The sequence below is a fragment of the Seriola aureovittata genome, chromosome 4, assembly GCF_021018895.1.
Source record: "Seriola aureovittata isolate HTS-2021-v1 ecotype China chromosome 4, ASM2101889v1, whole genome shotgun sequence".
NCBI lineage: Eukaryota > Metazoa > Chordata > Actinopteri > Carangiformes > Carangidae > Seriola > Seriola aureovittata.
In genome coordinates, this window is record NC_079367.1 from 14,053,437 (window position 1) to 14,068,981 (window position 15,545).

The 15,545-nt window shown below is 39.3% G+C and overlaps 2 protein-coding genes across 3 annotated transcripts; one reads left to right on the forward strand and one right to left on the reverse strand.

Moving 5' to 3' along the window:
* Positions 1–4,187: 4,187 nt before the first annotated feature.
* On the reverse strand, positions 4,188–6,823 carry bloc1s3 (biogenesis of lysosomal organelles complex-1, subunit 3). Its single transcript, XM_056374683.1, has 5 exons — positions 6,719–6,823; positions 6,406–6,521; positions 6,089–6,278; positions 5,443–5,543; positions 4,188–4,960 (listed from the first exon to the last, which is right to left on the reverse strand). The coding sequence occupies exons 2-5, from the start codon at positions 6,517–6,519 to the stop codon at positions 4,775–4,777; spliced, it is 591 nt and encodes a 196-aa protein (XP_056230658.1). The 5' UTR covers positions 6,520–6,521; positions 6,719–6,823; the 3' UTR covers positions 4,188–4,774.
* A 248-nt stretch (positions 6,824–7,071) lies between these two features.
* Positions 7,072–11,299, forward strand: trappc6bl (trafficking protein particle complex subunit 6B, like). 2 transcript variants are annotated; one of them, XM_056374684.1, is made up of 7 exons: positions 7,072–7,158; positions 7,464–7,561; positions 7,731–7,798; positions 7,876–7,993; positions 8,514–8,597; positions 8,787–8,880; positions 9,037–11,299. In XM_056374684.1, exons 2-7 carry the CDS (start codon positions 7,466–7,468, stop codon positions 9,066–9,068), a joined length of 492 nt encoding a protein of 163 aa, XP_056230659.1. In that variant the 5' UTR covers positions 7,072–7,158; positions 7,464–7,465; the 3' UTR covers positions 9,069–11,299. The 2 variants fall into 2 exon arrangements, with proteins under 2 accessions (XP_056230659.1, XP_056230660.1); XM_056374685.1 differs by lacking the exon at positions 7,072–7,158 and adding an exon at positions 7,199–7,358.
* The last annotated feature ends 4,246 nt before the right edge of the window (positions 11,300–15,545 follow it).

Below are 15,545 nucleotides of genomic sequence, written 5' to 3' on the forward strand. Positions count from 1 at the left end.
ACACACACACACACACACACACACACACACACACACACACACACACACACACACACACACACACACACACACACACACACACACACACACACACACACACACACACACACCGGCCTGTAGTCTCTAGCATAGATCTGACTACCACTCAGATATATAATGTAGTGTGATTTAATAATCTAGTGTCGCTTTCCTCTCTTCCTGTTCTCCCTTACCTCTGCACTCTCCTTACTGCAAACATTTATGTTCTCTCCTCTGTGCCTTTGGTCCATTGTTTGCTATGTTCCTATTTTAGTCCTTAGTTAGTTTGCCAGTTCAAGCGTGAACCCCATCCCTGACTCTGAGCCTCAAGCCACTGTCAGTGGAACAAGGAAAGATGTTTTATGTAAACAGTAATATAATGTCCTACTTGCCTGTTGAGTGTAACAATTCCCTCAGAAGTTCACCCAGCCTTGAAGGAAAATACCCACTGAGTCACATCGTTTTTCGCTCATGCTCCTTCGGATGCACCTAGATCTCTGTGTAATGCAGAAGCTACAGTGTGTCTGGAAAGATCCCAGTCACTGACATCACGTTCCCGCTGGAATGAATCAGGAAACTAGTCTCATGACAACATATCAGTTTAGTTTGCCAGCATTATACCAAAATCTGTCAAGGGCACAGTAAACAGGAGACAGATTACAGTAAGTAACAGCTGACTCGTGAAAATCAAGCAACAAATCCTGAAAATATCCGTCATGAAAGTAAACATGAAGACTCAAATCCTGATGTTGAATGCTATTCTGATATTTATATGTGCAGGCATTTAAATATAATGCACTTATCTACATAAAAGACAAAGTGCAGTTGTACTATGTTATGGGGCTTCCTGAGTAATTGACAGTTAAAACAGTAATCAATAGTTAAAATTGGTTTGCATCTGCATTTAGATTTGTAAAATGAAGCTCTGAAACTGCTAGTAAAAAGTAGAGATCCAGTCACTATCAATATGTTGATATTGCTATTTGACAATCAATGTTATTAGTACCATTTTCTGTTCCCTTGAAGAAAGAGAATAAGAGAATAACTGCATATAACCACATGCCTCTATTTTCTGATGTTATTTTAGCTTAATTTCTTTATAATCAGGAGTGATTGGAAGGATAAGAGGATGTGACAGTCATCATCATCACCATCATCATCTTCATCATCATCATCATCATCATCATGGTGTTGTTTTCCTTTGTCTTTGATTACATTTCAGTTGTGATGGCGTTTACAGTGTTTGCCCTCGTTCAAAATTACTTATCAGTCATGCAGCTCTCAAAGCCTGCAGCTCAGTCAGCACAGCTGAGACTGAGGGAAGCATAGTGCACGGTATATACACACACATACACACACACACACACACACACACACACACAGAAAAGAGAAATAATAGATATCTGGGGATGCAAGAAATGCTTCTTTAGCTTAAAAGCTAGTCCCGCAAACGACGATCGCTCTTTCTCCTGTCTCTCGGGCCTCATTATACTCATGTTATCTGCATCCCATGAGAGTCCCTGATCAATGTATTAAACGCTTCTTTTACTCCTTTTCTTTGGTCTGCTACCTCTGTTCCAGTCGGGGAAGGACGACAAAGACCAGGGTGATTGCTGACCAAACACACATACAGTTCTTATTCCATTGATTTCAAATTTCAATTTAAGTCGAGATTTGAAAATGAGACAAAAAAGAGGGAAGATAAGCTGACAGGCAAGAAATCATGCTAATACATTAGCATAAATGTATATATTATGTACAGTGTAATACAACAGTCCGGCAATAAATCATTTCATTTTTGTTTAAACTGATTTAGAGAGGTGTTTATCTGCAGACATTTGTCATCATTTGGTAGGATGCACTTTACACTAAAGGATATGAATCTAAGTTGTTTTCCAAATGATTACCAGGAGCAGGACTTATAATTTAACCTTATTTTTTTCAGGTTTGGGCAGCACTAATCAGACATTATCTCTTTGAATGAGTAAGTTTTTTCTCCTGAAGCTAAATCTGATGTTTTCTAAATATTTCACAGGCTAATTAAGTCAAATTATTATTTGCATGGACTAAACCAGTGGTATTAGATGACGAATGGCCTGAAGGAGTTTCGCTATGAAGCTAACTAACACTTCACCTCTGCCCCTCAGCACTGCCTATAATGAAGCCTCAGTGGATCTCTATTATCAAGTCTGTCCAATGGCAAACTTTCTGCTCCTCTGTCTGCTTTAAACATGATGGATGTGAATCAGCACTGCACCGTGTTGGTGTGTATCTGCTCATTTCAGCTTGATACTTTTAAGCTGAACAATGAACAGTGATGTAAAAGAAATGAATTCCATAGAGTAAACTGGAATAGTTTAACAGATCGTTTTAAGTGCAATTACATTTTTCTCCATAAAGGGTTTTCAAACTGTCTCCACACACACCTTCATATAGAGGCAAATCCTATCCATCACACTTCAAGACACAGCAATAATCAAAATGCACATACACACACACACAGACACACACACACAAATAAGAGGGCCCTAGTGACGTCACGTCAAGTATTTGAGGCCCCCTCACTCCCTCAGTAACATTACACAGTGGACACACACAGAGGAAGCTACAATCCAGCTATATATGACCTGACACAGAAATAGTGACTGAGCAGCTTCTTGGCCTTGTGTGACATTTTCTCACCGTGCCACGAGACGCAGTGCCAAACAAAACAGCATCCTTTTAGCTTCTCTCTTATCACGGACCTGTGGGTCTCAAGAGCCCCGACAGAAGAGGATAACGAAGACTTAAAACTCCCACGAGTTACCAGTGGTGCCTGGCAGTCATCTTCCCTGTGAATATTCGGATCTATTTGTTTTGGGACTGGACAGGATTAAGGTTGAAGTAGTTTTTACTGCACTCTGAGTGAGTTTGAAGGGTGACAAATGGAGCCCACTAGAACAGAATCAACAGAAGTGAGAGGAAAGAGAAACAACAGGGAGGTAAATTTCAGAAAAAAAACTTCTTCAGCTCATCAGAGCAAAGATTTTCTTTTTTTTTTTTTTGCTTTCCAGCAAAATCCATGGTGATTGGTATGCTTTTCCTCACTGTATTGTCACTGTATTGCTATATTAGACAAAGAGAATAGAATATGATATCTCTCACTATCACGTGTCTATACATGAAGGAAACAGAATTTATTTATTACATTGACATAACAGATACTGTATGGAACAAATATCTCTCACTAGGAATTGCCTATAAATGAATTAAACATAAATTGTGCTGCTTATTACACAAAACTGATATGATACATGCAGCATATTGCAAATACTTATGTGGTAGATAAAATATGTGCAGATATGTAGCTGCACAGTAGAATAAAATAGATTATCTCCCACTATCGCGTCCAAAAATTAATCAGAAATAATTAGACAGAATATGACACTATGTGTGCAGCACATAAACTTAACTAGAACTATATGACAGAAAGGTATATAGAGAAGATACCAGAGGAAACGAGCAGTTTTGTGTTTTGTGGGTGTTGTCATGTCTTTGTCAATGGCGCCATCAGGTGGCTGAAACACTAGTCTTAGTCTAATAATTCCTGCTGTGAGCGCATGACTGTGAACTGTACACACTGACAACAAACTGTACACCTCTCTCTCTCTCTCTCATCGTCTCTTTTAGTTGGACGATCCTGTATGTGCACTTCCTGAATCGGCCCGTTGCAAGGTGGACCCCGAGCACCTGCTTGGCATTGTGGGTGTTGTTGGCGCAGTTCTCAACCTGCTGGTGGTGGTGTTCGTGTATATCTACACACCTGTTTGACATGTCTACATTAAGTAATACAACAATACTGGTATTCAGTCGGACTTGATTGACTTTTGTAGTTGTGTTTGGAGCTATGATTAGGTTACCTCAAAGCTAAAGTCCTTCTCTGTGCGGTGGTAAATGTTTGATCAACACTGGGCAAATTGTTGAGTTCTGTTAAAGTGACATATTTTTGCAAATTGTGTTTGCAATATGACAGTTTGTTTTGTTAACAGCTGAAGAAATTGGAAATTGCAACACCGACACAATCACAGACCATTATTCTCATACTGTACGTACTTGTTTTCTGACTGTTTTTTACATTTACATTTAAAAATAAATATATATTTATAACCAATAAATTTCAAGTGAGAAAATTATTTCAATCATCTCTACTTTTATTCAAAGCCACATCAGTGAAGCATCAGGGCAATGTGTCAATTTATATTATTGAGTTACTTTTATTTTACAGCTTTAACACACGGGAAAAAAGAACAAAAAAAAAATGATACTATGAGAAAACTGTACAGCTCTACTTCCTTGGCCTATCAAGGACCAGAGGACCAGAAAACAACAGACACAAAATGATAAGCCATGTAAAAATCAGCTCAGTGGTTTAAGATAATACGTTGAGTTATATTAATATTTACAAGGCACTGCAGGTAAAAAATGGATATTATCAATAAATTCCTATGTGAAATGTACACCAAACTATAACTCCTGGAAGAGAGATGCAAAACTTGAGATGACAGAACAGGTGTTTTCTTTTTCCTCGACTCCTGCTCTTTACAGAAATATCCGCAAAGTTCCAGACACAGGAACAGACATTACCTGACAGATAAATACACACAGTATATATTACACTAAAGTAAAGCAAACATGCTATTTTGAGAGCTTGAGTCTCTCATATTCACTGAAATTATGTTAAAATGTTTATTTTAAATATATATATTGTTTTTTTTCTTTAAGGGACAGGAGCTGTATAATTATTTGGGTCACTCATGTTAATATCAGGCAGTATTTGACAGCTGGTGATAATGTCAATCTTCTCAGACACAGCCTTCAGGTCATCCAGAATTAATCTGATGCTGTGAGAAGCGTTGATGATGGCGCCCTGCGACGTATTCAGCTGAGCTGTTGCACTGCGCACCTTTCACAAAAACAGTCAAACAATTGAAACGCAAATCTGTTGATGTGAAGTAAATGATTGTTGTAATTCACAAAACTCAGAAACCTGCTAAGTTACAACTGACAAAGGTATCATAGTGTACACTGTGTCACTTATGTCTCAGTTCTATTCTACTCTTTTATCATCAAGTCTTACTGCAGCCACTTAGATGCAGCTCTTTGTTACTGGTATGTCATTTCTATGTTTCTGACATTACAGCACACACTTTGTCATAGCCATCCGAGATTCTCTATTTAATACAGGTTTGCATTACAGCATCTTTTTCAATACTATCCAGCATTAGTCCTATTACTTTTCTTGTATAGAACAATATGTTTTGTGCTCAAATATTTTACTTCAGTTCCACAACAGTGGTGAATAAGTGCAGTGGCATCTGTGGTAATGGTGTAGTAGGTATTTTGGAGGACCTAAACTATATATAATAATAAGTGTTCTCAGCATACCTCTTTGGCAGCACCGCCATAAACCTGCCGTAGAGTCTGTGACACGTCGTGATACAGATGGCTGTTAGACTCCCGCAGCTTTTGTTGTAAAAGCGTGTCACCTGGAAAATGAACAGATTTGCAGATTCAGACAAAAATCTGAACTCTACTGGTCTTTCTTTGACTGTTCACTTATCCGTTTGATCGAAACGATCCATGACAAAATATTGATGGAATGTAATGAAAAACATGCATAAAACGGAATTACTTGAGAATAAACTGCTATGATCATTTATCATTACAACTCCAACTACACCTCTGCAATATATAAGAGTAAGCAGGGTGACTCGGATGTTTCATTACTTGCTGTATTTCACGATGATAAGAACACCACCACACCACCACTCTAAACTTAGTAGCTTTTTCAGAGCTTTCATTTTCATCTCAAATGCATCAGTTTCAATCAGCAAATGGATCTGGCTCCATTCATATGTGCACTCAATCATACATCTGGATGAACCGTTTACTGAAGAAGACTGTGAGATACAATTGAACGCTCAGAAAAAGCTAATAAGCAAACTTTTAAGGTGGGAGCTTTCTGTCACACAGTAAGTATTGTTAGTGGAATAATTATTGTCAGGCTATAATCATGACTGGGATTGCTCACCATATGGCCTGTGTGTGGGGCTTGGCCTGTCTTCCACTATGGACTGTATATCAGGATGGTCTCTGACTACGATAAGAGGAGGCAGGTCTCTCCTCAGTATCTGAGCGCCCTCCTGGCTCACTGCAGAGGCTCGGTCCACCTGCTCCTCCTCCTCGCCCTCGCTGTCTGTTTCAGACGCCTCTCCAGGAACCTGACAGCATCCAAGATCACAGACAAAACAGGTTTGAGATTGTTCATGAACACACACACACACACACACACACACACAACACACACACACACACACACACACAACACACACACACACACACACACACCTTGGCTCCGACTGAGGCAGTTTGTGGAGCGGGCAGGGAGGTGATGTAGACTTCATCATCAGAGTCTGTCTCAGACGCCTCGCCCTGCACCACTATCTGGTACCTGCTGGACATGACTGCACACACACAGAGACACACAACGAAACGTCGTTAGCTACACTGAAACCAGAGGTTACTGAAGCTAAATAACGGTAATAACGACACTAAGGCAAGCGACATACGAGGTTTGCATGAACCGACAAACTATAATGTAACGATAGCTAAACGCTCAATGCCAAAATATACAGTGAAATAAATGCAAAAAGTTCCAAACCTTCTCTGTGAACTCAAAAACACAAATCACATGAGCAGTAAGGAAATCGGTTGTTTTCCAACCGTCACGTGATAAGTGATGTATCGTGTCGTGATTGGAAGAAATGCCCAACTCGTATTATATAGCATCGTTTGTATTTAAAGCCGGCGTACGCCGAAATTAAAGTCACTTTCAAATGGGTGTAAGGCAGGCGATACAGTACGGTGTTTATTGGTGCCCTCTGCGTAAGAGCAATATGTTTTGTTACTTGATTTATAAATTCTTTGAATGCACTCAGTTTTTGTGGTAATGTAATCGATCGCCACCGGGTGCTTTCCAACGTGTTCCATGGGGCTAACTCCGCCTCCCTGAAAATCAGAGGAGCGTCCTAGTGTCAATATCGAGCTCAACCTAGGAAGCAGGCTCGTATATACTTCGTGTAGCCTACAATAATTTGACAGGTACAGTAGATTCAGCTATTCCTTCTGTTGAAAGTATTTAGGTTAACTGTGTATGACATATACACATGCATTGTCCCCCTCCCCAATTCTTTCTCATATGCCGAGATAGACAAAGAAAAAAGCAGTTATCACGGCTTGGACAATGTTGCTAGCAAACAACACGAGCTATCTGGTGCTAACAATGTAGCCAACGCTAATCTGTATGTTTTCACATTTACTCTTGCTGTTGTGTCTTGAAGTACGGCTACTTAGGTTAAATAAACTGTTTCTGTTTAGCTGAATAATCACTTCTGTGTGTTTGTCAGGAATGACAGACGAGGCTCTGTTTGAATTTCTCCATATGGAGATCGTGTCCCATGTTTACAAGGAGCAGCAAGCAAGTAAAGGAGAGATGGACAACAAGGTGTGTTCAACAAAGGCGCGATTCAATCAACTCAGTCACACATAACATACAGAAGAAGCAACAATATTGTACACAATGCTGCCATTTACAGGGCACTCCATACTCACATACATATAAAGTTAGTTCTTGTTCACTGACTAAATAAACCGCTTGAATTTCTTCTCCTCAGGACAGAGCTGTCTGTGTTTCTGTCCTGGAAGGCATGGGCTTCAGGGTGGGACAAGGACTCATTGAGAGGTAGACGAGGACAAACATACTATAAGTACAAGTATCTTACCCTATGTCAAGTGTCTTAAGTTCAGGTGTGTGTTCAGGTTGACCAGAGACTCTCCAAGCTTTAAGGATGAGTTGGATATAATGAAGTTCGTCTGTAAAGACTTCTGGACAAAGGTGTTCAGGAGGCAGGTTGACAACCTTCGAACAAACCATCAGGTAAAATTAAAGTGTAGTGTTGAGAAGGCTTTGGTTCAACTACAATAATTTCTTCAGCTACTGAGATGTCTGGCCTTACAAGCTCAGTTTCAGAGCATAAATCCTTTCCACCAACAAGAATTTGGATCTCTTTTGTGAAATAGTAACTATGTTTGTTGAGGCAACGGGTTTACAGTTAAGTCAATTAAGGTCATGGATTATTTAAATGGTTCCTGTGACTTTTATTTGTAGACAAATAAAAGTTATGTTTGCATTAAGTGTTACTCACCAAAATGCATTGAGTATATTCTTGAGGTACAAACATGTTGAGTGTATTTCAAGTGTATTTCCTTCCTTACAAGATATTTGCTAATATAGAGGTCAAAAACTGCACAGGGAACCTTTAAATCCACTTAAAATTATACAAAACTGTGTTGATAAATGAAGTACTTAAAATAAACTAAATCTTCAGTGTTAGTTAAGATTTGTTCTTATAGTTTGTCACTTGGGTGACTATACCTCTGTTTATTTTCCACCACAGGGTACCTATGTTCTACAGGACAACAAGTTTACTCTGTTGACTCAGCTCTCCAGTGGAAAACAGTACCTGGATCAGGCTCCTAAGGTCAGTGTAAACGCTCTCTCTCACTTTCTCACAAGCACACACGAAAAGACAATAGTGCTGTGTCACCTGAGGACAGTCAGATCAGAAGTAGGCAATTCAGGCTTTGTTTTCTTGGTATGGTACCAAAGGAATCAAAATCAGTTGCAGCAGTAGCTGAGGCTAATTTGTACATGTGTGCTGTTTTCTTAGTATCTCGCATTTTCATGTGGCATGGTGAGAGGAGCTCTGTCTAACTTGGGTCTAGACAGCGTGGTGACAGCTGAGGTCTCCGTCATGCCATCCTGTGAGTACTATCAGTATACTAAGCCATGATTGTCTTTACCATTGGCCAAACTGCTGTTACTCTTGTGAGGTATCCTTGACTTAATTTTTTGAATTTTGGGTATATCTGTTAAGGTCCAAACAAATGGTTCACCTCTCCTTCATTTTCTGTTGCCAGGTAAGTTCCAGGTGGTGATCCAGAAGTTGTGACCTGATCCTCTTTGCTACCCTGGTGCTGATGAACAGGGCCTTGCGGGAGTAGGAGGATAGCAGTTCCATTCCTCCCACTGAGCAGTCCAACCACAGAGGGAATCAATCACCACCCTGATTTCTTCAGGTGGGGCAAACAGGACTTACCAGGTTGTGCTGATAACCCGGTACCCCTTGAAGGGCAAACAGTTTTAGCCAGAGCTTACCTTTTACTCGTGGTACTCTGATACACAACAAGATTTGTTGGATTCATTTTGTATCTTGATTTTGACAGAGGTTATTTCCCACTTGAGCTAAACAATGTGTGATGTTTTCAACTTTAGTTCTTAGTAAATAAGTGGAACCCGGCCCTGACTTACCCCTTTTGGCCGAGCTTTGAAAAGAAATATTGACTATCAGTGGCTGTGAATACAATAATGTGAATGTGAATGTATTGTTAATGACAAGGTAATTTAATATTCTTTGTAATGTGTTGCAATGTTGAGTCAGACAGAGTGCTTACCATTAAGAAATGAAAAAGAAAAAAAGAGAACGATCAGCAGTATTTAGGATAAGACATCACTATGGATAATAATTGCAGACTATCAACTGTCGTACCATTTCTTTAACATCCATCCAAATAACTGCTTGTGAGCCTTTTATTACACCTGACACATCAGATTCATTATTCAGCACGTGTTTCTCTGCACCCAGCACCTGGTGCTTTGCTCTGCCTTGTAGCAGATTGCCTTTAGGAGCTGGGTGTTTCTTTTATGCTGGTAGTCATTTACATTTCAGTTCATTTTCAGGTAAAATTTAAATCCAGCATGAGTCATTGGCACAGCCATTTCAGTTTAATTATATTATTAGATGTGATAACAGTTTTCCAAGCCCAGCTTTTCTACAAATGAAAGTGGAATGAAGGCAACTTAATAAGCATCACTCTCTTCCTCTGTGGTGATGTCATATTTCAGAGCTGACCACTCAAATTGGGTTTACAGGTTATGATTTTTTTTGTACCAAGATGTACATTTTTGTTCTTTGTACAGCATTGATATGTTAACGTATAATATTAAGATTTTCCTACTATACAATAAGCTGCAAATGTGACTGAGTTGGGTTGTAAGGCTTTGAAATTAGTTTACATGGATTTCTTACATTTATTAATAACACCTTGCTTTGTACCTCCTCAGATATGAGAATTATTATTATTATTTATTTTATGTTGTCAACTTAACATTTTGTCCAAATGGAATAATAATGTTGTGACAAGAATAGTGCAACAACAACACCTGTTGACCATGATGAATACTATAAAGAAATTCCTCTCTGGTTGATGTAGTTGCTTTTTTGTGCCACTAGAGGGACATATAGATCTGTTATTATTTTCATGTATGTTGCTTTACCAATTTACCCAGTTACCATTTTGCTAAGTTGTGTCCAGTTTCTCCTTGTCTGTTTTCTCTTGTTGTCTCAAATCTCTACTTTATCCTTTTGATGTATTGCCATTGTTTGTATGGCAGAGAGGACAACCCATAGTTGAACAAACCTGACTTTGCAGTGCCATGAAACTAAGATCATGTTGTAATATGAAAAAATGATGCCAAAATTCAAAACTTGTCCACGTGTTCGCACAGGACTGTAGAGAACAAAATGCAAATTCTCAAAGAGAACCGTCTAGTTATAAGGTTCTTATGTAAAATGACGTTACCTTTTCTGTTTTTAATCACTCCTATGCATAACAACACATTTCACAGAGAGCACTAGCAACATCAGTTCAATCTCCTATCATCCATCATCCCCGCTTAAATTATTAATATTCCTTTCATGTTTTTGATCCATATCATGAGCTTGGTATTAAGAGGTATGTGAGTGTACTGTGCTTCTGAGATATTCAGTTCTGTCCCAACAGGCCCAAAAGTATTACTTTTACATTTACAAGAAAATCATGGTCAGTCTTAGGTCTAAGTGAGCATTGTGAATGAGCTCATTCACAGTAAGGTCAACCTAGTTCAGTGAAATCCATCATCGGATTTGGTACAATATAATTAGGTATTAACCATCTGGATTTTCATTATAGTTTTGTTATGGGACTACACTGACATTACTGCCCTAGTTGAATGATTATGGTGCTTTTATTTTTTTGTCTCTGCTCTGATAAAAGTATCCCTGGCTGTATTCCAGTACTCCACTGCCATCAGTGTAATAATTTTACACAATAAAGGTCTTTACATGCAAATGTATCAATTTAATGTGATCCCAACGTGTCCCTCACTTAGTTTTGGGCCTGAAAAACTGCTGTGGATGCTACTTTACATATTTGTTCTTACCACTGTGTCATTACAGTCTATATTAGACACAACATGAAACCCAGCCCCCGTATTCTGTTGCATATTTGACATAATGGTGCTAAAAACGGCTGTCAACAGTGTAGGGCAAAATCCTACTCGCTCACGTATATGGAAAATTAAGTTTAGTCAAGGGTGCATAAATCTCAACATCCTTTCTATTTAAAGCACAGCAGATTATAAACAGGCAGATATCCTGGACATGACCACCCAGACAAAGTTTGGCTGTGTTCATGGCAATAATGAACATTTCAAAGTTTCATTTTATAATTTGGTTTTAAAGGTTTTCACTCCCCTTTACAAAAATGTTTTGGTGGAGCATCAATTAATAAACTATGCGCCGACCATTGCTGTTGTCTCTGCTTTAAACAATATTAACACATCAGTTTAGAAGGTTTTAGTCTTTCACCAACATTGAAACAATTGCCACCCAACTCAGCTGTTTGTTCACAAACTGCACCACAAAGCTTAAATGGTTGACATAAAATAGTGGGAGGAGAAAGAGAGAGAGAGAATTATTTGGACTGCATCTTAAAGAGGCACTCCACCAATTTTACACATGAAGAGTTTTCTCATCATGCAGAGTTACAATCGGCCTGTGAAAACAGTTGTTAAATGGCTTCTGTGGCTCCCGAGAGAGCTTTTTACAATTTTAAGAAATTGGTGTTACAAACAAATGGCAAGGAGTTTGGGAGGGAGGGTCTAATAAAATGGTTGCCATTGGTTACATAATGGAAAGCATAGGATCCAGAGTTTTTGGAGCTTGACCCCATGCTAGGGACTAAATTCTGGATACCTCAAATTTTGCTTCATCAGTTTTGAGCTCTCTTTTTAAGTCTCCCAACCTCATGGAAGTGCAATGCTACGTTGCTGTAATTTCCCTTTAATATAATCTTAACTCTCTTGTCTTAAATTTTGGGTTAGCACTTGAAGTGGGTAATGTCCTTACTTCAGTATGGAAGCCCTCAAGACAAGAGTACTTGAATGAGCTTTAGAGTTCAAGAAAAGTTAAACAAGATCCCTGGTTATAAGTAGACTGCCTCTCTATCCTGCTTATCTGCGTAGTGCATTGTATCAATAGAGATATCATCTTTTGGAACTTCACAACTGTATGAATCCTGTGAAAGAAAAACACAATCAGGAAATTGAGTTAGGCGTCTGCATAAATGTGCAGCACCTGACTACGGCCCACACTTTTGCCCATTTGTTGCAACCCATTAAACACTTAGCCCAAATCCTCTCTGCAAAGAAGGAAAAAAAAGTCAGAAGGAGGGATTAGAGAGAAAGCCTGGGAGGGGGTGGAATTGTAGAAAGTTGGTGGAGGAGGGACTGAGAGAGTGGGGAAGAGGAAAATGAGATGGAGAGAATGAAGAGCCTCTACAGGAGGCTGGAGGGAAATGAAAGGTGGAAAAAAGAAGTTTATTAGATGTGGGGGCGGACAGGAAGCGGTGAAGAAAAAAAGAGGAGGATGGAGAAGGTGTTATAGCGGGGGAGAGGAAGAGGTGAGATTGTGAGAGGTTTCCTGTACCTGTACCTGAATGTCTCAAACAGTATGAAGTGAGTGGAATCTGGAGACTTGGGACAGAGGGATGCTGGTGAGGGTTGAGCAACAGCTGTTTTTGAGCTGCTCTACATGGCTTCGCTCCCCTTCCTCCTGCTTTACCCTGCATCACAATGTCACCAAGACGCTCACAAAGGGGAACGGTGAATGGAAGGAGGAGGACGAGGAGGAGGAGGAGGAGGAGGGACTAGAAGAGAGAAAGGATGTGGGGGGTTTGCAAGTAAAATCAGCATTCATTCTCCCAAAATGATGACTTGCTACAATTCAGTAACACTGTCCACATGGACTGGCTGAAGTCTTTTGTTGTGTGAGAAACTGACAGAGACTATTGATCTGGGTTAGGCTTATTGAAAGCAGCTCACTCAGTTCCTTAATTTGGTGGAAATCACCAGTCACAATTTAAAATCAGTGTTGAACCCTGACAATTTAGTAGCAGCCATTAAATTAAAATCAAATTCTAAATTACAAAACATTGTAAATTAACTGGTAAACTGAATAATCTGTACAGATGCGTAACATCCACATGTCCGAGTAAAGATCGTATAACAGCTCTCCATAAAGAATCAATGTTTTGATGCTACCTGGATGGTAACAGAATGATGTTAACAGAATAAAGTATGCTATAGCTCGTAGTTTAATTTAAACTTTTTTATTCTTTAGTAATAGCATTTAGGGAAGTTAACTAGCAGCAGCATAGCATTCTAAACAAATCTGCTGAGGACCAAGTTTCTATATTTAACAACCGGTATGATCTGACAGAATGCCGCCCACTTTCATCCTCCCAAGTTGTCACCATCCCTTCTTTATCTCACCGCCTCTTTCTCACCGCTTCTTTTCTGCCCCCACTGTTACCTTTTTTTCCCTTCTCATCTACCTATTCAACTTCCTCCACTCATGCATAGTTAACAGTGAGATTCTCTGTCTCACACACACAAACACAAACTGTCTCTCGGGGCCATATGTTGACCCGCAGTGGACCTGAATACAGCCATCTGCCTGCCTTTCCTATGTCCCACAGGGCAAGAGTGTGGGAGAATGTCTATCAGACACAATACAGCGCACACGCACGTACGTACGTACGCACGCACGCACGCGCGCGCACACGCGCACACACACACACACACACACACACACACACACACACACATACAGAGAAACCATACGAGCACACACATGCCTTTAACCCCTTCACAGCCACTAATCACTCCCAGACAGCCAGCCCATCTCATGTTAACAGTGACAAGATAATAGGTCTTGTGTGTGTGTGTGCAAAGAGAGATTCCTGGAGGGTCAGCCATGAGTATGCAACTTAAGCCCTGCCCTCTCTTCTTTTATGGGATATTGAGAATCTACTTTTGTAGATTTTTCTTGAGGAAGAAAGTTTTCCTTTTTTTTTAATTTCTTTATTTTGTGAACGTGGTATGAGATTTGCACTGGATGCTTTGATTTACACACCATAGCAGATGAAACTACCACTCAGCTGGTACGCAGAGTTGAACCACTGAGGGAGAGATGGTGGGATGTAACTGAAGCAAAGGAGAGGGGCAAAATGAGGGAGGAAGGATGGAATCACTGGAGGCAGTGAGGGAGACGGGAAATGGGTGGGAGCCCAGAATTGGTAAGATTAAACCACAAACAAAGGACTTCTTATCTCCACATGAAATCTTAGTGGCATGACTACACACACACACACACACAAACACACACAAGTTTCCTGCTATCCTACAGCACAGTGGGTGGGATGGGCAGACTGGACAAACTCTTGAAAAATTGATTTTGATTTGAAAATTTTGCATCAGGAAATATGTAAGAACTTTTAGAATAAGAGACCACAATGTAGCATACACATATATATATATATATATATATATATATATACACACACACACACACACACACACACACACACACACACACATTAACCTTTAAATCCCCACATTAGTTGCCAATTGCTATGGTTTGAATTTACTTTCTTTTAATATTCATACTTTTTCCTCTTTTATTCAGAGGATGTAGAAAAACTGCTAAAGCCTTAAGGTATAAAAACCTGGGAAGATTTTCATTGACTTACGAAGCAATCGTCAGCATTGGGTCTTAAGCCTAATCTTCAAGCAGACACCGCATCATGGAGGAATTCAGCAATTCTGGCGAAGTTTCACTTCTGTATAGTTTAAGCTATGGGTGGAAATAGAAGTGTGTAGTGTTTGAATCTAGCCCTTTTGAATAAACTGTAATCCACATTTCACACTAAAGGAGTTCTTGAAAAACCATTTAAAACCATGTCAAGGTATGTTGATTTTTCAAGTTTTCAGATAAACTAAATAATGAAATGTTTCTTTATGGATTGAGCCACTTCACCTGTGTCTTAGTTCAATAACTAAAAAAAACTATGTCTAAGCCTAATAAAAAAAATAACAAATTAAAAATCAAATTAAAAATCAATAAAAAATGTTTTGTCACAAAGCTGAAAACTTTTTTTTTTCTGTTTTGAGGTATATGGTTTACATTGATACGTTCAATTTGTGTCCTTGTCATCTAATTTGTTTATCTGTCTTACTAATCACTCACTGTTTACGCCTCTAGTTTGAG

Excerpts from the sequence above, each read along its gene's own strand:
- bloc1s3 (XM_056374683.1), bottom strand. The coding sequence starts at position 6,519 with ATGTCCAGCAGGTACCAGATAGTGGTGCAGGGCGAGGCGTCTGAGACA. Across the intron at positions 6,279-6,405 it reads CTGCCTCAGTCGGAGCCAAG|GTTCCTGGAGAGGCGTCTGA; the intron begins GTGTGTGTGTGT and ends GGATGCTGTCAG. Across the intron at positions 5,544-6,088 it reads CCCCACACACAGGCCATATG|GTGACACGCTTTTACAACAA; the intron begins GTGAGCAATCCC and ends TTCATTTTCCAG.
- trappc6bl (XM_056374684.1), top strand. The coding sequence starts at position 7,466 with ATGACAGACGAGGCTCTGTTTGAATTTCTCCATATGGAGATCGTGTCC. Across the intron at positions 7,799-7,875 it reads GGACAAGGACTCATTGAGAG|GTTGACCAGAGACTCTCCAA; the intron begins GTAGACGAGGAC and ends GTGTGTGTTCAG. Across the intron at positions 7,994-8,513 it reads ACCTTCGAACAAACCATCAG|GGTACCTATGTTCTACAGGA; the intron begins GTAAAATTAAAG and ends TTTCCACCACAG.